Genomic DNA, 24,573 nt, shown 5'->3' with positions numbered 1-24,573 from the left:
GAAAGTTTACATTGGTTTGAACAGGTATACCATCATTTCTTTGCATAGGTTCCTGTATATAAGCAACTGAAAACTGAATAGCTAAATTTCCCAATGCATCATCTGGCTACGCAGTTTGAGCTACGGCACTATTCATCATTAGATAGCGATGTTGGGTTTTGACACGTTTATTATTGCATCTCTTTGTGGAGACCTGGCATATTTGTAAGTAAAATGGTTAAACACACACATGCAGGTTGACAAGTATGACTTTAACAGAACAGACAATTTCATAAAGAGTTTTCTGTATCTTTTATTTCTTTAGTACAGTCATGTGTCATTTCCATCGAACACATTCATCACTTACACACTACCTTATCATCAAACCACGCAGCTAACGAATTCAGATAATCACATCTCAGCCATCATCTGCGATTCATTCAGTTATTTGTTCAATGAAGGACACGAGTGAAAATACAATGTATGAAAACCATTTATCCGTATGATCCGTGTGAATATTGCACTCTTGATAGCCCAAATAGAAGGTTAAAAACAGTTTAGCTCAATTTATCATGGCACTGTATAAATTATGCAAATACTATTGACATTAACCATTTATCACACAAATGTTATCTTTTAACTTAAAACCTCTAAGGGGCAAATAACAAATAAGAAAACCAACAGCTGAGTTGCCTGTTTTTCATGCATTTCACACTTAACCTTAAAGCCTTTCCTTCAAACATCCTGCTTTCCTTTTAACTGGGCAGCACACATGCAGTTTACATTCAGTGTAATAATCTAACAGATGGCTAAAGAAAAGCCAGACAAATAAATCAAAGCTATCTGAAGTGGTGGGTAATGGCAGTAATAGTGGGAGGTGATGGTTTCAGGAGAATATGAATATGAAATCACTAGTGAGTGACCATGCCATACCAGTAATAACAGAAGTGGTGATATTGCTTTTGTAACATGTGATAGATTATTTCTGTACTCTGTGTTAGTGAATACCATCTACAAAACATCAGGCTTTTTAAAAAGCAGTTTTGGGGTTTTAGCTTCTTTGTGTCGTTACTGTCACCTTTCACACAACAAAATACACTGGAAACATGACATGTAACATTACATTTGTGAAGTTTAGCAAGAAAAACTGTCTCCATTGTTGTAATCAGGGACACTTCATTCAAAAAGTAACATTAGCATTTGTTTATTTTCAGATGTGGAAATAGGCGTCTTTATATATATACACATATAAAAAAAAGTTCTGTTACACTGCGTGTTTTTAAAGTATCTATCATGTCACTATAAATAACAGTTTTATCTACAGATATTACATACAATGTCAGAAGTCAGTTGTCAATGATCGATGCTTTTGGGATTGCACTGTTATTGTGAGCCGTCAAAGGTTCCTCCAAAAGGATTAAGCTTAATACTTTGATGTTGTGACTTTTAAGCACATAGACACAATCACCTGAATGAATGGCCGTGTCTACTGTAACGTGATGTTTAAATACTCAATCGCAAATCATAAAAGCACTTAAAAGAGCAAAAAAACAGTACTTGTAGAAAACATCAAAGGTGCCTTAGCTGATTTCAGTGCTGAGATTACAGACTTGATCGCTATGAATTGCTCTAAATTTAAATGCCATTACTGCTCCTGTAAACCATTTAAGAAACATGCAATAGCATAACAAGCTTCAGACCATTCAGATTATTGGCTTAATCCTGCAACTCTGGTCCCAATCGACATGAAAACACATCAGCGAGTGGGAACAGTGAAACACATCTGTGACCCCTAACAGCATCAGTCAGTTGGAGGCAACTCTTGCTCATATCCAACCGATCATGGAGAAGGAGGAGGTTTTGATGTAGATGGTGGTGTTGCCTTCGATTTCTCTGTCTCTTCCATTTCAGCTGAGCCCAGGTTGCTCCCAATTGAAGATCGCGTGAACCTGCGGACTGTCTCGCTGAAAGAAGGGTACAGTGTCATGATGGAGCCACGGGCCCAGTCGCGTCGAGGGTTGACTTTCTTGAGAACAGCCCTGCGAAACAAGATATACACCCATGGGTCCAGGATCTGGTTACAGGTGGCGAAGCGCAGCCATCGCAGTAGGTATTTCACGCTGAGAGGACTTCCAGTCAGCACAGTTTGAGCAATGAAGACCTGGTAGTAAAGGGATTGGATGGGAGGTGATGAAAGACAGGCAAGAAGAGAATAAATCATAGTTGAAATAAGTTGGGAGATGAGGTTAGAAATAAGGAATGAGAGGAGGGAGATGAAATAGGTTAATGATGCACATGGATCCTAACTACAGGTTAAGTCGCCCAAGAGAATGGCAAGGCTAATTTTGACATTGTTCTCCAGAGGCAGTGGCTGCTAGTTAAGCTACAGCATTTGTGTGAGGCATAGCCTTATTAGCATTACCCCAACAGTCTCCTGTGGGAGCAAAACATGCTAACAAGCTCCTTTAGGAATGACAAATGACAAATTGGCTTAGTGTTGCTTATAATGTCCGTTCAAAATTCAGCTGGTGTCAGAATTCTGTTCTCCTGTGGTTTACATCCAAGCAGTGCAAAGAGAAACAGATAGATTACCCAAATACAAATCATAGTGTTAAAAATTGTTGCATGCAAGTCTTGGGATGGAAGGTAAACCACAGACTTTTCTCAGATGCAGAAGTGCTCCAGGGACTGAAACAACTTCAGAATCTGAGTTTTGCAGCATGCTGTTGAGCTCAGTCGCTTCTTCTTGACCGTAAATAACCGCTGTAGCCCCACTGCACTGAGCACGGAAATTACTCAGTCTGAAGAACTTTTTTTGGATGTTTGCCTCTTATTAGATAGAATTTCTGCAGCTCTGCTCAAAGAATATGCCACAATACGCACATGCTCATGGTTTGGATGTCAAACCATTTGAGTTAGCTTCAGGAAATGAAATAATTGTTTATTGACCTTGTGTCTCAATAAACAGCCATGGAAATAAACAAGCACTGACTAGGGCTGAAACTGTTTCAGTGAAATGTTTATTAACTGACTAGGTATGGAACAAAGTTCACATAGCCGCAGTAAAACCAAATTGGGACACAACTTGCACTATGTAGCATGCTTAGGGACGATAGTTTGGATGCTGCAAGACATGGTGTAAAAGGTAATGTACAAATGAGTCTGCCCATGAGTTTCATTAGCAGGTGTTAAAAACATGCCATGTGGCTGGTGTGCTACCAGCACACCAGCCACAGCTTCAATGAAAAAGTATGATGGGGGAGAGCAGTGGCTGTGGGTTAGCTGGGCTATGGTTGAAACATTTGGACGTTTGTTTTGTTTTATTTTTTACTCGCCTTAGCCGGGACACTTGAAACATGATGTATATCCAAGGGTCAAATATCTGATTGCAGGTAGCCATTCGTATGCTGAACATAAGCTGTTCAGCGCTTACAGGAGCAGCGGTCACCACACTCATCAGAACATATATCTGTGCGGGGTATGACACAACTAAGGTTAGATGGGACTGGTGAAAAATGTTTGCTTTAGTCAGTGACTTAGTCACGCCAGTGTAACAATAGGGGCTTTAAAATGAGCACATCAGTGTAAGTAGAGTTGCAGTGGTGGTATCAAAAGTTGTTGCCCTCAAATTGGGCCTTGACCATGTGACTTGCCTCTTCTTGTGGCATTCACACATAAATGGACATTTTAATCAAAGTCAGGCGTTGTGATGTGTTTGGTCAAGAGATGGGTGGTAAGGATGCTAATTATATTTTAGACAGCCATATGAATTGACAAACTGACTTCAGACACTTGTTGCGTCCATCCGTATGTGACATGCTATGTAAAGCTATGTTTCTATGTATTTAGCTAGCTTACTCCAGTGATGCTGTGACCCACCAACCAATTGGATGCTTCTGTCTCAGTTAATTTTTAAGCTGATGACAAAATCCAACAGTGTCAGCTCACAGACAGTGTAGCTAGCCACACTTGGCAGCCTTTTAACATTCATCACAAGTAGTGTCAAAAGTTAAAAGGCCTCAGTGGCTTCTAGACGCCGAGAGTTGCTCGGCAGCAGTATTCCCACAACTTGGGAGTTCCATTTGAAAGATCTCAAAACAACTCAACACATAGGGGCTTTAAACTTTTCTCTTAATTTCACAGATCCATTCAGTATGATCATGTCACTTAGTGAGTTTTTTTTTACTATTATTATTATTATCATCAAAGGCACTCCATCCCCCTCAAAATTTCAAAATGGAAGGAAGAACAAATAAGGAAATGAAGACGAATCTTTGATGTTGTTTCAAGTTTTTTTTTTAAGTGCTATGCTTGACACCATACCTTCAACAGTCAGCAATTATTTTGACTACATTTTCTCGTCTGCTGACATTTTATGATAACAGCAAAGAATGGCCCAAATGACCATGTTTACCATATACAGGTCATTTTCTTAAAAAAATAAAATAAAAATTGTCAAAACTTCAGTAGTTTGAAGTTAGTTTTAACGACTGCACGTGTTTGGTGCCCCATCTGACCACAATTAGTGAGGTATGCTACATGAAAGTTTTATCAGAGTGGTTTCCCTTAAAAGTCATTGTTGTAGTCATGCTCTTCAACTTAAATGTGTCACTACAAACGGGTTGTTAAGCAGTTCCAGTTTGAGACCAGAGAGTGGGATCAGATTATCTAGTAATGAATCTGCATTGCTAAGGAGAAATGAAGGGGAACAGAGAAAATAAGCTGGGGACCTTCTGATTCTTGTTTAAAACATCTGAAGAGCAGTGCTGATTACCAAAAGTGGTAAGGTCATGGTGGATTGCTTTCATATGTCAGACTAATTTTTCCACAGAAAAAGGAATGCGCATAGTATAGGGGCCTTGCAATGGCATGCATGAATTTATTTTTATCTATTCAGTTTCTAAAGTACTTGATTATCGGTGTACTGTTATTGCTGCAGACAATGTGATTAATATGAGAAAACTGAAGTAACTGAGTGAACAGATATTCCTCCTTCTGTCTGCAACAGAAGGCATAGTCTTCCACTGGTCTTATCACCACACAGCACACACTGTCACAGACCACAGACTACAGTTACAGTGGCCCATACACATTTACACAGGTTGAAACATGGCCAGAGACCTTCCCGCGGTGGCCAATAGCAGCTTAACAAGTCCAGAGCGCTCCATTTATTCTGCAACTTTAAGCCAGTAGGAAAGAAACAATGGCAAGTCACATAAAAACATGTAGACTTTTTTGATAAATAGTGTTTTAATATGCAGTGATATTATGATTGCTTTGCATCCTTCATAGGTCCATGTCTGTGAATTAGGGGGGGAAATGTTGTGTTCTGGTTATCTGAGAATGAAACAGTCATATTTACATAACGAGCTGGATTTCTTCCATAGAGTTTACTATGCTGAGCTGCTACATTCCACAGTAGCTCAAAATGGACAAACAAAACTGGGTCTAGAGTATTTTGTGTTTTTGGTTTCAGGTTCACAGAAGACAGATGTAGCATTCAGTTGGTTGCAGTTGATAATGTTGCCAGTAGATGGCACTAACATCGACATATTGGTCCTTTAAAGCTGCTTTTGGCCAGACAGAAATATATACTAAACTAAAAGACTACACAATAAAGCAATGAATTTATTAACTGCAACTGCAACTGAAATTTCTAAAATAAAGCTACATATTACTTTTAACATTTAGTTTCAGGAATTTTCTTTTGTTGCTTTAATTTTTAGAAGGACAAAAAAAAAAGAAAGAAAGAAAGAAATGACACACCCACGCACATACTGTGTTTTAGGGTTTACCTATTTTAAAAACTCACCAGGAGGGGGCACCAGCTGATAGAAGCGATGAGCATGATCAGGATAAGCTGCACCATCATCTCCACTTCATGGTCTCTGCGCCGCTGGCTCCCGCCCTGTCCACAGCACACCCTGATCAGGGTCACCACGCTCACTGTGTTCAGCAAAAATGACACGGCGATGCTTATCAGCCCGACCAGAGAGAAGATCAAGGAGAAGACCAGGTCACTTCCCTCTGAGCTGATGTTGAAAAAACACCAGGAACCAGGTATCTGCATGTGGTAGCTCCCAAGACCCATTAGAGGTAACAGAGCTATGCAGCCAGCAAGCAACCACACCATCAGCACCATGGAGACTGTCCGACTCTTTGGCATGCTTGTGGAGCGTGCAAATGGATGGTTGATGCCAATGAAGCGTTCAATGGCCATGGTGGCACCCAGCAGCAGGGGACTCAGTCCGTAGAACACCATGGACATACCCATGAAGTTACAAAAGTGGCAGTCAGGGTCTACGTCACGCCAGTTAAAGTGCGTAACATAAAAGGAGACAACAATGGAGCCTGTGACCAGGAGACCCATGAAGTCGGTGACCACAAGACCACCCAGGAAGATCAGGAAAAAAGAGCGTGAGCGGCTTTGCGTTTTCCGGAAGGAGTTGACCAGGACAATAAAGGCGACAAGATTGGAGGTTAGGCCCACGGCGCTGAAGGTGGCCGAGAAGCGGACTGCGCCACTTGGCGGGAGCATGAATGGAGGGTTGTTGATGGAGTAGCAGAGTGGGGTGTAGTTGGCGGCTGGCCCGTCGGAGGCATTCATGGTGTTCAGCTAATGTGATGTTGTTGATTTCAGATGAGTCAGAGATGGGCAGACAGTGGACGTAAGAAGAATTCGATTTCTTCCTTTGACCTAAAAAACAAACAGAAGTTCAATTACAGGACATTTTCATAATAGGCAGCTTGACTTGCAGCAAGGCAAGGCAGCATTTCAAGGCTGAGGGCTATAGCCTCCTTTAGCTAGCACTGACCTTATTTAAACAAAACATCCTGGATAGGTTGGTATATAGCAGGTGTTATAGATAATTAACAATCTCATGGCATCACTTGATCATTCAACCACTTACTAAATGGAACGGGAAAAATGGAAAAGCATGCATCCCCAAAATACATTCTTAGGTCTAATAAACCAGAATTATGCATTATAAATCTTTGGTTTATGTCATAGCATCTCGACTAAAGCGATTGTATTTTTTGGGATTGCTGAGTAGACCAGACAAAGTCAAAGTCAAATACAACGTGCTTATAACTCTCACGCATGCAGACAGTGGCAACATGGAATGGAGATGAAGTGAGTGACACAGAGACTGAAACAGTCACAGAGTAGGAGAGCGGGCATATCCTGGCAGGAAATGTAGTTAGAAAGTGACAGAGACATGAACAGGAAACAAACACAACAACATCCATCTGTGTTGCCCCTAGTGGTCTGTGATAGTCAAATTGTGGGAGAAATGAGGAAAGCCTTCCTCGAGGTATCCAGTATGGCACTTAAATACACAATGGCATCTAAGTTTCAAAGTACGGCCTGTTGATATTGATATCATGCATTGTGTACAGGTATTCTCTTAAAGGGAGACCTGAAGGATCTTACTTTAAAAACAAAATGTAGCACTTAAGTGTGTTCACTGAAGTGGTGCCACTTGATGTTGTTCATTATGTACAGGATGCTTCTCTGTACAGAGATCCTATCAAACTGTGGGTGTTACATCCTGCCACGTATTTTAGCACTGCATAGGGTGCATGAGATAAGTACGCTACAAGTGTCATGTTTTTCCAAATAAGACAAGATCGATCTCTAAGGTAGAAGGAAATTGCATCAGCAACTATAGTAAAAAACAAAGAAAATTACTAATGGGTACAGAACAGAGATTTCTGCTCATGTCAGGAAGATAGTACATGAATGAATTGAGATGTTAGAGAAGTAAATATCATTTGAATGTCTACAGATCATGTCATGAAAATGCTCATTCCGAAACTGTTGCCAGCTGCTCCCGAACATTGTTTCCTATTTTCCTGCAGGCCATTATTTAGCTCACGCACTTGAACCCAAACCAAAGGACAAAGGACCACACACACAAACAATAAGGGTAACAAGTTCAGTGGCTTCAAGTGAAAGACGGCAGGACATTGAGTTATTGAGTTATTGAGTTGAGTTATTTCCTCTGTTCCCGCACTCTAATTTTTTCCCCCTGCAGTTCAGGTGAAATGATCTAACTTCTGGCATAATTGCTCATGACGGGTGCGCAGGTTATGGCGGCCGTGGCACCGCACAGTTCCACATGTCTAATGTATCACACACTGGTGTTTAACAGTGACACATCTGTCACAAACAAGTGTCTCTTTTTAGCCTGTCTGGCCATCTGGGAAACAACAAGTTTACCAGCTGTGTGGAAATATGCCTTGGTTCCACATAAAAATGCTTTGTTCTCTGGAACACTAGTATTTAAAGCCAAATAAAGATTTGGTAGCTTTACAGACAGAAACCGATCTAAACCAATGGTACAGAAATACAACAGATCAGGCATAACATTATGACCACTGACAGGAGAAGTAAATAACACTCACCTCATCTTATTACAATACAGTGTTTTGCTTGAAAACTTTTGGACCTGGCATTCATATGGATGCTACTTAGACGTGTTCGTCCACCTAGACCAGACCAGACCAGACCAGACACCCCTACCCCCATCATAGTAACGACACTCAATGGCACCGGCCATCCCCAGGAGGGTCAGTTTTGGAGCAACTCAGTAAACATGAAAAACAGATGTTGGCCTGGCTTTCAAATTCCTTAAAGTCCAAACTCATCAGTTATCTGTGGGATGCGCTGGAACAAGCCTGACCCACAGAGACCCCTCCCCTCATCCCACAGGACACAAAGAATCCCCACTCACAACATTTTATTACCAGACACCACAGGGCACCCTCAGAAAAACCATGTCCATTCTCTGATGAGTCAGAACTGTTTGGGAGGCACAAGGGAGGTGACAATCTGGTGATAATGTTCTTCCTGATTGGTTTATGCGTATATGCATTTTTACGTTAATTTCTGGAGGATCCTTTTTTATTTACTGCTACGTGCACGACGTGAGACAACCCATTGCTTCCTGCAGTAAAAGCTCACTGTGCTATTATCTGGTCCTTCCCCACTCTTCAGGGAGAACGGAGATGAGACAATTGATGCTTGGCGCCTGCTCCCGCATGACCTTGAAAATCTTTCAAAAGTACCATTAGCCAGAAGTGCCTGTTAGGATCCACAATCAATATGCCATTTTGAAGGCTGCAAAATGCTTTAATATTCAAAATCTAAGGTAAAACCGCAGAAATATAATTGTGTGCTTGGCGCGAAAGAGTAAAAATGATGAAGTCACGCAAAAAAAAAAAAAAGGTCTAATGCAAAATTGACGTCGTTTAACTGATAAGTCACGGAATATCAATCAGCGACCACTCCGATCGGTTAGCGGTGCTGAAAAAAAAAAAAAAACTTGCTTCCTCTTACAATTTGCCCCCTTCAATATTCTTGTTTTTAAGAGACCCCGACTGAAAAGATCAACGTGCTATTGATTGATTGATTGATTATTCTGAAACAGCCTTTGCATGGCTGCAGGACAACCTTTCACACCTCTCCACTCCTGCCGGAAATCACTTTGTGGTGACATTTATATGGGCGGAGTGGTTGTAGCCACCGTGGCTTCCTGAGGAGAGAGCGAGCGTGTGGCAGAGGACTACAACATATATTACTACCGATCTGTTCCATCCTTTTGGAAAGCACAAGAATGTCACATTGTTTTTTTATTTGGAAACTTTGCACTTGCACTTTCGCTTCACAGGTGGCTTCATAAATGCCGCTGCTCGTTATCAGGCTCATTATTCTTTGATCTGCCCCGTCTCAGGTGAAGAATGCAGATGCTTCGTTACACTGGTGCCGTTGTCCAGAGGGTTACATTCTCATGTGACTTTAGTAAGGAAGGCAACTAGTAGTAGTAATGACTGGGCTGCCTCCTACCCATTAGAGTTTAAGTCCTTTGTTCTTGTTACCCTTTGCTGCATGCAAACGTGTATGCCAGACCTGGAGTCTCATGGTCTTTGTTTCAGTGGAGACTCTACAAGATCTTGCCATTATATATAAACCCACACCCCATCTTTTGCTCACAGCAGCACCCCCACATCTTTCTTTACATCTGTCTGTATAAATGTGTATGTAAGCTCACCGTATACCTGTATACTAATAAACACCCACTGTGAATATCTTTCTTCAACACTCCTCACATCTAACTAGTCCAGTTCTCTGCCGACAGCCTGCATGAGCCTGTGAGGCGATTAAGGAAGTAAAATAACCGGGTGTACACTCTTCCACCCTAAAATGCATGTGTCTCTGCATGCACACTGGTAACATGCTGTGCCACTAGACACAAGGGCTCATCAACAACAAAACAAAAAAACAACCAAGTGTGATGGAGCGCCAGTGCAGCTATGATCAGTTCATTAGTTATGAAGCCGACTTTCACTGCAAAGTCTTGAATACTTTAGAGGCGTTGACTTGGTTTTTGTCTTTTGCACATTTACGTTTTGCAGAAGTACAAAGAGGGAAGAACAGTGTGGCTATAGAGACAAATATGTTGTCCTGTCAAAATATTCTTCAAGTTGATCTTAGTTTTGGATCGAGTTTTGGAATAGCAGAAGCACTTTCTGAAACTGTGCGAAAAACATTCCCAAAAGAAAAATGGGTCAGAAGATTAAATTTCAGTTTGTGCACCATCAGTGGGAGGCAATTCCTGGTGTTGGTCATAAACACTTTCAGGAATTACTTTGTCGAGGAACATTTTGGAATTTTGGAAAGTATGTGGCAAACCCATACATTCATTTACAGTTAAAACGTCAGGGATATTTACAAATGGATTGCAACAAAATGGAATTAAACCACTGAATATGACAAACCACATCCTCCCTTTTTCACGCAAGCAAACAACAGACCCCATTTATCCAGCTGCTCTATAACAACACCCTGCATAAAAATAAATATACCAGGACAAAGGAGGTTAATATCAGAGCCCTGCTATGTAAATCCATTCCTAATTCCTATCTTTTGTCAGTCCCCTGCAGTTTACATACACAGAATCAAGGTAAAAAAGATGCAAATGTCATTTGAGTAATTAAGATTTTTCTTACCAAAGAAGGGCTTTCAAGGACCAACTCAGCTTGGTTGCAAGGTTTTTATGCTACTCTTCCCCCACCTCAAATTTCTGCTCTTCTAGGAAAAACGACAGAGAAAATAACAGCAAGAAGAGGTAGGAAGAATGTCACACGGCAATCCCCATCTGAGAAAAAAAAAAAAAAGAACTCCCACTTGAAAGTTTGCAGTAGCCCTCTCTCTTCCCCCTGCTGCTGTGTCCTCTCCAAAAGCAGCTCTGATACTCATCTGATACCCCTCCAGCCACGCTTCCTTTTACTCCAGTCACTCCTCCCCGGATGACAAAGGGGAAGGGCTCTGAGCAGACACCACACTGCATTTTCAGGCAAGGGAACGGACATCAGAGAGACATAATAAAGCATCATACCGGAGTTAGTAGGTAGTGCAGAGGCAGCGGTGGAGGAATTTGTTTCCAGTTTGTTTATAAATTCCACTTAATTATGTGAATGTATATGATGCGGAAATGTAGGAGGGTGAGGGTTGCATGGAAAACATTTTTACAACATTGTTCATGGGAAGCAAATGAGTAAGAAAAACCACAGTGCCAAAAAATGTTCAGGAAACAAATAAAGCTGACTGGACCTTGTCAACCTTCGACAAATCCACCAACATCAGTCGTAATGGAATCAGCAGATGCTTGAAAGTTATTGTCTAAACTTTAGACAATAACTTTAGACTGCACAGTTTTAAATAGAAAGGGGCTTGTACACAGTTTATAGAACTCACTCGGATACACACATGCAGTGCAGATGTGGATCGTGACTGCTGCTGCTTTCAGTCAAGAAAATGCCTGTGAGTCAGTTACAATGACAATTAACTGAAGCTGCTCGTTACCACAGTTACTAGTTTGTTGCTCACAAATTTAACTTGGAATATTCTGGATCTTTTGTCTGGAAACTACGCGTCAGTAAATATCCCCACAATCCTGTTGTCTAAAATCATTACGAGAACGGTTTGAATTGTGTATAATTGAGAAATTCTGTTTGTTGTTTTTCTTCAATAAATTGAATTTGATTGCAGAAACGGCAAAATCGGGAGCAACATCACGCTGTATTTGCTGACGCTTCGAAAGGTTTTCGCATTTGTTTGATATAGGATTATAGCCGCTCAAGAGGGCTCCACTGTCGTGTGTTTTGTTTTGGCAAATATTTTCAAAGGTTAATAGATTTGGACTGTCGACAGTCTTCTGGATTCCATTACTGCAGAGCCATGATGCCGTAATAAATGCAGACTGAGGTTTGTCTGAATGAGGTATTACTTGCTGAAATAAGCAAGGCCTGAGAATGATGTTTTTTTCACCATTTTTGTGTGTGTGTGTGTGTGTGTGTGCGTGTGTGTGTGTGTCTGTAAGTGCGTTTACATGCACATGAAAAAACAAACTATTGCCTTAATAGGACTCTAACTGGACAACTTAAGTGCATTCTCTTTATCTGATTAAGACGCCCAGATAATGTGATTGGAATTCAGTTATCTCCGGCATGTATACGCTTAATCGAACTACGACAGGATAATGGATGTGACCCTTGAACGAAAACATCGGTCGCAGAAGAAGAAAGTAAACAGAGCCAGCAGAAGAACCGTCTGAGGGATAGCGCATATATCATCTGCTCCAAAACTAGTGCGCACATTACGTACGAGATTAAAAAAGCTGAACTATTATCCATCTGGTTGTTGTTTGAAATGCTGGTCTGCCGCATGAACGACTCTTGTTTATTATAGGACGTAATAGGTCAGCCGGAAAGGTGGCCTTATCAACATGCCATTATCCCGCTGAAAAGACACATATCGCCACCTAGTGTGGAGGAGGAGGACATGTTCCCGTCAGTTATTCGTTTTTCTCCGCTGCATGTAAACTGGGACAAGGATCGCATTCAGAAAGTCGAATTTTGAGCATAGTTCAATTAAGCTGTGCATGTAAACGCACCGTGTGTCAGGCTGCTGTAATCCCCAACGTCAATCAGTGTCATTGCTTTGGGGTGGGGGTTCCTAGTCTGGTTTAGGCGAGTGGTACACAGGAATGCCAGGTCCAAAATTTCCCATCAGATCATTGTATTGTCACAGGTTGGTTAATGTTATTTATTTCTCCTGTCAGTGGTTTTAATGTTGTTGCTGATCATTGTATACGCTCCTAAGGAATTGCTGCCTCCACAAATGTACAAACCGGTTGGTCCCTCTCCTCTTTAGCACAGAAGACACATCTCACATGATTTTCCACTTAAGAACTTCAATGTAGACTGGTCGGACCACAGGACAGTGTTCCACTTCAGTTTTAAAACGAGCTTGGTGAAATGGCCATAGAATTTCTGGATCTTGTGAAAGATTTATTTTTTTGCTTTGAGTTTTAATTATGATTTATGGATGACATGTGTTTACTGACATTGTTTTTCATAAGTGTTCCTGAGCTTCATGATGTGATTTCCATTACGTAATTGTATCTGTTTTTAATGTGATACCATCTGAGGACGTGAAGATCACAGCCATTCGGTATTGGTGTGTTTGGACCTGGTGCACAAAGATTTCTAGGTTGTGATGTGTGATTTATTGTATATACAAACCAAAATGTAAATACAGCAAACTGCAGTTTCAGTTGAAGTTGTGTGCTGAAACCAATGAGTAACAGTTGGAAACAGTCACTTCCTGGAGATATAGGCAGAATATCTTGACTAAGATACTCTTTGAATATGATCTTATTTCTAGACACAAAGTTTAACAAGAAATACGAGCTAATATCATCCATTTTGTCAGTTGTGGTGAAAGTACTGTCATATGCATTAGAAGAACTGAAAATTAAGAGAACTCCTCGCTTGTAATACAGCTGAATTGACCTGTATCACAACTGGCACAAGACTCGGGCATTCTTTCTCCCAATAAAAGCATGGGAATAAATGATAAACTCACAATCTGGATGTCATCCAAAGGTGATAACATGGGAGTTTCAGCAAAAATTCAAACATAATGACACAGAGGGACTGTTGTGTCATTTAGGGCAAGACATTGCAATTTTTTTGCCCATGACTGAAAGAGCTTGCCTTTTGCCAGTTTAATGTCACCCTATAATGTTGAAAATATCAATTTCACTCATTAAGTGAAACAGAAACTGTCAAGGACAGGAAAGACAAATACAAGGAGCAATTTCAACAATTTAGCATAATAATCAAACACTGATTAAGTGTTGGGCAAATCCAAACACCTATTGATAGTCTCAGTCTTTCATAGAGTTCCTAAAGAAGGTGTAGATCTCTCACCAAACTTTTGGTTTGGGCATGCTAACCAAGCCTCAAAAACAGTTTGATAGTTGGTGCGTGTAAAATCATAGGCAGTATAAATATGGATGGCAGAACTGCTCCTCTAAAGTGAAGCCAAAGCTAGTAGAGCTCCCCCTGGTGGCTGGCTGCAATATAGATCATAAGCTCCAACCCCTCCATAATAGCAGATGGTACTTGGGCCAAATTAAAACACTAAAATACGTAAAATAAATTAGAAATAAATAAATAAATCAAATTTATTTAACACTAGGAAAAGGATGTGACATTATTATCATTACAAGTTGCCATGCCAGTTGCCATGTGAAGTGCTCCCATAGGATTGTACAGTGTACAACATTTCCTTGTAACTTATGGAGACAGAGCAGAGCACAGTATTAAATAATAAGAGTCTGGCCAGTCATCAATATTGCAAGTGCTGTGAGTAGCTCCACTCTCTGACCTCACTGTACAGACTCTGGCTCTAAAGACGCTACATGGCGCCACCCATATCCCCAGGAGAATTGCATGAGTTTGGCCAATGCAATGAAGTGGGGACACTTGGTCCATATTTATATACAGTCTATGTGTAAATTGTATGAAGAGGTTGTATGTCCTAAAACACAAATAATTTGCTACATCATGTGGAAAATGGCATTTATCTCTAATTTATCCTTTTCATACCCTCACATTTGTCTGGGGTGTGCTACACAAAAGGATAAAGAGAATTATTTCCTTGTCTCAAAATTTAGGGCCAAAATCTCAAATTTATATTTCTAGAAAATGTGAAATCACTACCTTGCAGGTATGTTTGAATTTGGCATCAGAAATATAAGACTGTGCATTACATTGAATGAACGAATGATCCATATTGATTACATGTGCAGATGTAATGGAAATATACATTTCCCTTATATAATGTTCTACATGCTTGCTTAATCACTTTAAAACCACCCGTTTCTACCTGTGCCATGATTTAAAAAAAAAGAAAAGAAAAGAAAAAAAGGAGCAAAGAACAGGATACTAGGTGATGTAACACCACACTGGATGCATTAAGTTTAAGCTATGGCTTAGCTTTAGATTCCTTCATCTCTTTCCCATGTGGTGGATGAAAGGTTCTGAGATAAGAAATAAAAGGGTGGATGTCCAAATGACGACAATTTATAGCACTTACATAATTCTTTATGCCTCATACATGTGTGTGAACTAGGTTGGAAGAAAACTGATGCACCCTGGAATGAAGCCAGCACAAAATATTGCACTAGCAGACCACACAGTTTTGTCTTTTACTATCATACACATAGATCTAATGTATTCAATACAGTTTCTGTCTTGTAGCGGTTAGTGCAAGGCATAGTATTTTGCTGATGTTTTGTGTAAGTTTGACAAGTACACAATTTCACACTAACCTGGTTAAATCTAATGTGTTTTGACCTTTTTTACCACACAAAGCTAGTGTTTCTCGCAGTGGATGAATCCAAAAATGGAGGTTTTATTTGATGGGAGTAGAGAGAGCTTTTAAAAACTGACGTAACATGAAAGAAAGCATGCAAACAGAAAATAAACACTTCATGATAACATCAACTCGCAGTGCCTTGAGTTCTCCCTCTCAGGGTCAGTGTTTACATGACAGGCCTAGAATCAAATCTCAGCAGCTCGTACACTCAATTACACTGCGCCTGCATTTCAACATGCTGTTTGAACCAGGACAAAAAGCTACAAAACACTCATAGAAAAAAAATTGAAGAATTTAAGTTTGTTTAAACAATGTTTTGTCTGGCTTCATCTCAAAGCTTTCTGAGGTTTGAAGTGGCATGCTTATATAGGCTGCTCCCTATCAGTCATTTGCTAATTCAGCTGATTTCTGGCAGGTGTGGGTTTTTCAATCGTACCCACCAGTCAAAGCAGAGCACAAAGAATTTTACCCAACCCAAATAGAGATGAGAGATAAAATGGAAAACACTCTTGAGCCATCTCGAATCAGTTACAGTTTTAAGCTGAAATCATTCTTGTGCATATCATTTTTTTTAGAGTTTATTTCAAATATTAATATAACCCAATAGAAAAATGAAGAAACATCAATATGACAAAACAAGCAAACGACAAAACAGAAAGGTGTTTAGGTTTAGGTGTATAGGTGTTTTTGCTTGAAAAGGGAGTAGGATGAAGTCAGTGGCTATTCTACTATTTAAACATTTAAACGTAAGTATTGCGTACAGTACTCTGCACGCAAAGCAAAGCTGTAACTCATGACGGAGAGGAGACCTCAGAAACAGTGCAAAATCAAGTCCTTCCTTGGCCTTAAAATTTTCCACTCTTACTCTCTATTCATTTGTGTGTGGTGTAAAGAAAAAAAAAGCATTAGAACATCCAGAGACACATCAGAGACACCTTGAAATAAATGTGCTGTCTCCTGCAGTTACACACCCTCTGAACTCATCACGTCAGCTGCCTCTTTGCCATTGTGAGCCCAATATTGGATCTATTGTTCTGCGGCAGACCAGTCGGAAACTCTTATTAACATATGCTCCGGTCCCTTTCATTCTGCGCAAATTATGCACAGCAAATAAATTAGCACTTCTGTTCCCCATTGTTCTCTTTGTAAATCACCTGCTCAGACTCCCTCTGTGTCTACGTAAGCTCAGGTTATCCATTTCGGCTAAAAGGCTTCTTTCCTCAACATTATGTGCAATCAGGTCTGACCACACTACTTGGCTGCAGTCTTTTCATCTCTCCTAATGCAACATATATTTTCTCCCGTTTTACTGCACCTCTTATCGTACCCTCTAGGACTCAACAGTGGTGAGCAACACAAAAATGAAAATGGAAGAGCAGAAAGTGGATAGTAATAGTAGGAAGATTGTAATTTTAATTTTTAATTTACTAGTTTATTTATTTATTTTGCCTAAGCCACGTAAAAGATGTCTCAATTATTTAAACCGATATGCAGATGATGTATGGTTTTATTTGACAAATCCTGTACCATCACGATGACACTCCACTGCAGGCACTTGAGTTCTTTCATAGCTCTGATAAATGGATCAAAGACAACAATATCACCAGAAATTAAACTGACTGTCTGCTGTGGGACGAGATTTCGGTGACTCAATCAGTATCGCCACTAACACCAAACAGATAGATAGATAGATAGATAGATAGATAGATAGATAGATAGATAGATAGATAGATAGATAGATAGATAGATAGATAGATAGATAGATAGATAGATAGATAACAGGAAAACACAATATACTATATATGCAATATTTACAGAATTATAAAAATAAATGAACTGAAATAAGTGAATACAAGATGGAAAAAGAAATAATGCACAGGGTAACCAAACAGTAGCCAAACTACATCACATTCACAGTGCTGCATAATATAACACACCTCTTGATCTCATCATCCAACACTATCTACCTCTAAAATATTAAAAATACCAATCACCATAGCTGCCTTAAGGAAACAACACATTGAACTTTTTCTAAACTCAGCCAGGAGGTCATACCTGTGGCATATCTTTTCATGGTTGCCGTGCAGAGATAAAAAAATAAAGTTTTGCTCCGTCCTTAAAAAAACTAAGCCAGGTTATAATAATCACAAAACCCAGAGAAACTGTTCAGGGAGCTGCGAGCGCTCTCTCTCGACCTCCTTGTGGACATGAATGCGCCGTGAAAAACCGGTGAAAAAAAAAGGTCTCTTCTCACTTCATTCCCGCCCATCTGTGCAGGCGTGTTGGAACAGAAGCGACCAGTCACTCAAGGTGAAATGCCCGACTCGTCCCTCTAGTACGCTGTGACGAGGCCCTTTTTTCAGTGCACTGGGGAACTTCACACGTTGAAAGGTAAAGCTGTGTAAAGTTGTGAGTGTGATTCAATGTATTTCACAGTGTTCTCATTGTGTTAATGCATGCCATTCAAGGGGACACACTGACAGGTCTATTAGAGGTTTAAGGGGAGTAAACTTAATAAATTACTGTTTCATGAACATGCCACACCTCATGCTTTATATAGCGGGGTTTACAGGAACATATTAACAATGGAAACGTATTGACTGGAAAGGTTGCAAACAACAGCATGGTTTAATTTTAGGCAAGGCATGGATGAGCAACGCTCTTGGATCATACTGCGGTTTAGAACTTCTGAGGAAATCTGACTGAACACGCCTCTGTGCTTCACTTTGTTTGCCTATGCTTGAAATTAATTTGATTTTCATATCCTGAAGCAAAACAAATCGCAATAATGTCTCCTCATTTGTTTTGGTGAAACTTTTTTTTTTTTTTTTTGCATTGCATTGCATTGCATTTTGTTTTTTGCAACACTGCTACAGCCACTTAAAAATAACATTGCAGGCCACTAGAGAGCTGTTCATTATTAGTACCCTCATCCCTTTCCCACGCTCTTGTAGTTCACCACGAACACGTGGTCCACAATTAAGCAGTTAATGTGTCACAGAACTTCATATGGACGTTTTAGAAGGAAACCCTCACATGAAATACGGCCAAGCAGTCCTCTCTCTCCCTTCTGTGTCTGTTAGTAGGCTTACTTAAGTATAATTAAAGATCATCGGGAAACATTAATGACTGAAAACCAGGCAGCTGTGAGGCCATGAGAAAAATAAGAGTTTGGTGATTTGGGGTTCAACTTCCATCTTTACTTTTCCTTTTTATTAACGTTGTTAGGGTGTGCTCAAGTTCCTTTTAATTCCAAATACAGCTGTGGCTACTGTAATTCACAATTTATCTGACCTTCTTTTTCCCAGACTGGATGCATTTTAAGCAACTGCAATAGCAACGAGATCTCAGCAAATGCTTTAAGCTGCACAACTTTTACCTGACCTGCAAACAGCTAAGAATACAACACGATTTCATCCATTCTGCATGACTTCTTGATGTCTCATGGCCCAGGGGTCGGGGGTATAAGCCAGGCAAGAAAAAAAAAGCTGCAGAAGCTTGACCACAGTACCACACATGATGCAACTGATGGTTCCATGACAGCAGCTGGAGGGTGAAGGTGATTTTCTGAGGTGGTTCAACTGTATTCGTAAAATATAAAATAACACACTGTGTTCATGAGCTAAAAAGAGCGAAATTTTCCTTATTACTGAAGCCAGTTCTGAAATGTAGCTTAATCAAGTCATTTGTAGAGGCAGCCATGGCCATCGATTACAGCTAGTAGTTTGATATTTTCTCAATTTATTTATTTTAATGCCTGCCCCTTTTTTCTTGTGCTTTTCTTGCCTGGATTATTATTTTTTTTTTTTAACCTGGATTTTTTTCTTTTTTTTTCTTTTTTGGCTGGCCCTAATACTCCTCTGTAATCATAAAGTGATAGGGTGATAGGTAGGGAATTTTTGCGACCCCCCTGCAGTAACCCCATGGACCCCCCAGGGGTCATGGACCCCGCCTTTAACACCTATGTCTATGCCTATGCCTCAAGGAAAGTTGTGAAACCCGTGACCCGTGCACTTTCTTGGCCCCTGCTTTAACAATCACAACGGCAAGATCTACAGAAAGATACAGAATGTTATGTAATGTTATGTAACATCTGTATCATCAGCGTATTGTATGTGTAAACTCTATTTAAACCCATTATTAGAGGGTTAGATTTTGCGTAAGTCTTTTTCTTGTTCCTATTTTACAAGGCTCCATCCGTGTTAATTGAACTAGAATTATAATACATTTCACATTTCAATGACTTTTTTAGCCTAAACTCAATTTCACAGTTTCTCACTCCGCTGGAAAGTGATTCCACTGTGTCCAAATGGACATGTTTACAAAGGGGGGTCGTAATGGTTCCGGTACAGATGGTGTCATGTATCCTTGATCATTACTGTAAAATTCTCTTGAGAGCACAACAGAACAGACGGCGTTGTAGGGTTTTCATCCTCTGCCACCATTTTTATGGTCTATTTCCCATTACTGAACCATTATCCCCCACAGCACCGAGCCTAATTTGCGATGGAGAGAGTGTTTCAGCCGACACTTGATACCTCAGTCCAAATGAACGTGTTTTTTTTAGAAACAACTGTAGACAAATCGTGTGCTCCTGAGAGACGGCACAATTTGAAGACATTTATGCTTTTGGAGTTTGTAACCAATGAACTGAAGTGTTTCTGCCCTAGCCAAATAATTATCTCACTGCAAGTTGCACCAGAGGCATTCTTTGTCCTTGTATGGGCATATGTTGAAAAAATAATTTAACTCAAGAAATATTTAGCTCTCTTCTCTTGGCCCACTGAGCCGAACATACTCGTATAAACTGGATCAGTCAGCTCGTGCAAGTCGACAGTAGATTCCAAGATTGCAAAAGAAAGTCTGATAAACAAACATTCCAGAGGAAATATTGCATTGTGTGCTATTTCTTTTGCCAAATGTATCTTGAAACCAGACCTGTCCGGTATTTTTACAGGGCAATGATTGCTCATTTATGTTGTATGTTGTAGATGTGTTGTAGATAATATTCATACACCTCACCTCCTCCAGCTTGGGGATGGCAGCTTTGGAGATGCCTGATTTTTGTTACATGCTTGGATAAAATTACATATGTATAAGAGCAGACTCTCAGCTTTAAATCCAAATTGTCCAAATTGGAGAAAACGTGTGGGGAATTGGACACATGACTCAAAGGTTGTTCAACAGACAGATGTACGATGTTCCTTCATTAATTATTTAGCAATTAAAACTGCTCCTTAGTGCAAAGGGAACAGGTAATCCTTAGGCTATAAATACAAAAGTAATCTAACAAACAGTAACATTAGCAGTAGCCAAAGAGACAACAACAACTGGACACACCTACTGAAAAGGCTTTGCATGACGTCAAAAAGAGCAAACACATTATTTGGCCACTGAAAAAACCACTGACAGGAGAAGGAAATCACATTACTTAGGCATGTACTACCCACCTAGACTAGACCAGACCAGGGGCCTCCACCTCATAGGAATGACACTCCTTGATGGCAGCAGCAATCCTCAGCAGAGTGCAGCCTGACACACACACAACAACAGTTAAAACAACAACAACAACAACAACAACAATACATTTAAAAAAAAAAGGAAAAAAAAGCACATTGTTCACAAATGTTTTGGAGGCACAGACGACACAGTATTAGGAAGGTGGTCATAATGTTATGTCTGCTTGGTGTATACGTTAGTGTCCAAACATAAATGGATTCAACTGATCTTTAATGTGTTGTTTGGAGCAACAGAACCGTTTTAAAATGTTAAACTCCCTTTTTTAAATTAAAAAAAAAAAAAAAAAAAAAATCTATTTACAGTGTCAAAGTTATGGTATCGGATAGCCTAGACTGTCATGCCTGAATAATACTCGAGAAGTAGACTGGCATACATTTTTTTTTTTTTTTTCTGGAGAAACCCAAAGAGCAGCCTCTATTTCCCCTCTAACGGGAACCTGTATTAATAGCAGCAATCAGTCAACAGTGGAGCTCTGGCTGCACACAGAGAGGCAGAAACAGAACACAAGACAGATTATAGGAAATAACAGCACGAGGCCATAAACACAGGAGTCATGTCACGGCACAGTTTTGAAATGCCACCGTTTACCGCTGACGGATGCTCGAACACACCACGCACAGCAGGAAGGGAAAAACTAAGCACTTCTGACATTTAAGGACACTTGGCTTGTTTCGTATGTAAAAGAATTTGAGGAGACATTTCATTTGTTTAAAAGCGGAGGCTTCACATGTTGGTGCGTCAGAGCTAAAGCATGTCACTTTAACAGCATATGACTATCTCATAATGGTCTACTTAGCATACAGAAAGGACAAGCCTCGGGAGAAGACATGCATTTCAATACATCATCTGTGTTAATCTCTGATTTAATTGAATGGAAATTGCTCTTCAGTGTTATCACTCTGATGAAATACTGTGTAATATGCTGCAGATGGCAGCAAAGTCTTTTGACAAAGGTGCTCTCATTTATTTATATATTTTTTTATTTTTTTTCCATGGGGCTATTTTTAAGTGTAATGTTTTCACATCTTTTCGCAAAAATCCGTTTCCCAGCGGTAGATCTATCTAATCATCTTTGTCCATCAATGTCATAACACCATTTCCTCTTTCTGTTCTCCAGTCATGACGGTGACATTTTCAGTGATAATGATTTGACAGTTTGATAGATCAGATCTATCGCTGTGCTTCGAAATACAAGTGATGATACCGAGGTAAGAAAAGACCCCGCTGCCGTCTGCACACGTTATTTATTGGTTGCTCATTTGCATCATCCAACTCTCGCGGTGGGGCTGCTTTCTCCTTGGTGAATTAGTAGGCATGTGGCACGGCAGCCCTCTGGCACCTTTACTATTCTGGCTGCAGTTCAAATGTCAGTAAATCTCTTCTTCCAAGGTGGTCATAAACATCTAATGGCCTGTCATGAATATTTTAGAGTCCCCGAATATCATACAGGAATGACCTCTGGACAACTACAACCTTAAACAAGACACAGCTCTCAGACGGCTAACCCTCCGCGGGCCGGACGCCGCAAAGCAAGACCTCCTTTTCTGATTCTTCGGCTTTTTTTTTTTTGTGGCATGATTGGATTGATTTGTCATTTGCAACAGAAAGAGCTTGGCCACGGGGCTGTGGATAATCCAATTTATCGCTTTGCCATTTATTACAAATTTCTGTGGCTTTTGGGTCCACTGTCACATCGATTCGTTGATTGCTTGCTTAGCTGGGTCCTAATGAGCTGCTCTCTGAATCACTACATAATCGCCACCCTAATTCACTTCTTCCACCTACCCTCACACTCGGTCTGCTGGCTCGCCACTGTTAGGAGCCAACGGAGTCATTCTTCGTGTGGTAACCCCTTTAATAAACGTGACTGCTGGAGGTGGTGAAGTAGTTTGCAGAGACACAGCATCATCTGATCTATGTGTGAATCGAACTGGCACGAAGGAGTGACCACACCATTATTTAGTAGTTTTCTACTGGGTTTTTAAAAAATATATAGTTAAAGCTATAGGCAGGTCTTCAACAGGGGGTCGGCGGCCCCTAGGGGGTCCGCGGAGGTATTGCAGAGATTTCTTTAAATACAAATTAACATGAATCCTAAATATTTATAACAGGATAAATGAAGGCAGAAGACGTTATCTTTCAGTACCCACTCACTGAGCGATATGGTAGCTGCCTCAAGAGCACAATGTTTCACAGGGAGCATCACAGCAGCCGAGACCTGTCAATCTAAGCCTCCTGTACACAGTAGGCCCCGCCCCTGTCACCGCTGAACCAATCACAAGGCTGCATATTACACTGACTGTGTCAGGTTCCCCGCAAATGGCCAAGAGTCCATTCAGTCCTCAGGTGAAATCCAGAGGCACGCCTCAAAATTAGTAGAAGGGAAGCTAATAGTGCAGCTTGCTCCCATCAGCGAGGCCAAAACGGATCACTTAGTCACTAAAACAAACAAGTCCACAAACACCGGAGTGATACCCCCATCTCAAACCACTGGCGAAAATGCTGGTGATGGAAGGACCACTTGATCCTGATATAGCAGCTGATAGTCCAGGTTAGTGAAAACAAGAGGAGACACGAAAATACTCAGAAACTGAGTAACTTCGGATTCACTTTTAAGGAGACAGTTATATTTATAAGCACTATGGGCTGAGTTTAATATAGAACGTATATAGTAGGTAGGGGGTCCCTACTTAATCTCTCCATCAGTTTGGGGATCCTTGAAGAACCCTGGTTTAGATAGTTTACCCTCATGTTGCAGTAGGCTCAAGAAAAGAAATAACTAATTTAAATGCATACCACATTTTATTTATAAATTCCTTTTGAATTTCATACCATGCACTGAATAGTGACACTATTTTCTTTCAAAAGGGAAACTTTAGTTTACAACCTCTACACTATAATAACAGCGAGAAATATTGTTCCTGGTAAACAAGAACAATTCATTTTACACTTAGTTGTACACGGCAATAATATAGTGCTCAATGTTTTGTCCTCAACTTCTGTTATTCTACATATGGGATATATTCTTAACAACTACAATAGTATAACTTGTGTCCTCTGTGAATTAGGTGTTTAATATTAAAACCAAAAGATTCATCAATTTGGATTACTGACCTCTGCCACTATCCTGGTGAGGCATTTTAATACGAAAATAGCAGATATCAGATAGAAAGCCTGTTTATTTATTTACTTTTTTTTTTTTTTTTTCAGCGGAGAGCGGCAGAGGCTGCAGCTGCATTAGTCTAGCAAGCAGGTATACGTAGCCGTTGGGGATTTTCCAGGAACTGAGCTGCCAAAGAGTCAGTAAGTTGCTCATTTGCTCAAATTGTTCTCAGATGCCA

General features: G+C 40.3%; 1 protein-coding gene across 4 annotated transcripts; it reads right to left on the bottom strand.

The window, feature by feature from the left end:
- Positions 1-274: 274 nt before the first annotated feature.
- On the bottom strand, positions 275-11,252 carry tbxa2r (thromboxane A2 receptor). Of its 4 annotated transcripts, none has more exons than XM_047588196.1 (4): positions 10,993-11,252; positions 5,792-6,676; positions 3,315-3,448; positions 275-2,018 (listed from the first exon to the last, which is right to left on the bottom strand). In XM_047588196.1, exons 2-4 carry the CDS (start codon positions 6,584-6,586, stop codon positions 1,820-1,822), a joined length of 1,128 nt encoding a protein of 375 aa, XP_047444152.1. In that variant the 5' UTR covers positions 6,587-6,676; positions 10,993-11,252; the 3' UTR covers positions 275-1,819. The 4 variants fall into 4 exon arrangements, with proteins under 4 accessions (XP_047444152.1, XP_047444153.1, XP_047444155.1 ...); XM_047588198.1 differs by having other exon boundaries at positions 1,976-2,140; XM_047588197.1 differs by lacking the exon at positions 3,315-3,448 and having other exon boundaries at positions 275-2,140.
- Between the last annotated feature and the right edge of the window lie 13,321 nt (positions 11,253-24,573).

The sequence above is a fragment of the Mugil cephalus genome, chromosome 6 (assembly GCF_022458985.1).
Source record: "Mugil cephalus isolate CIBA_MC_2020 chromosome 6, CIBA_Mcephalus_1.1, whole genome shotgun sequence".
Lineage (NCBI taxonomy): Eukaryota > Metazoa > Chordata > Actinopteri > Mugiliformes > Mugilidae > Mugil > Mugil cephalus.
Note: the sequence above shows the minus strand (reverse complement) of the source record. Positions and strands in the feature narration are given on the sequence as shown.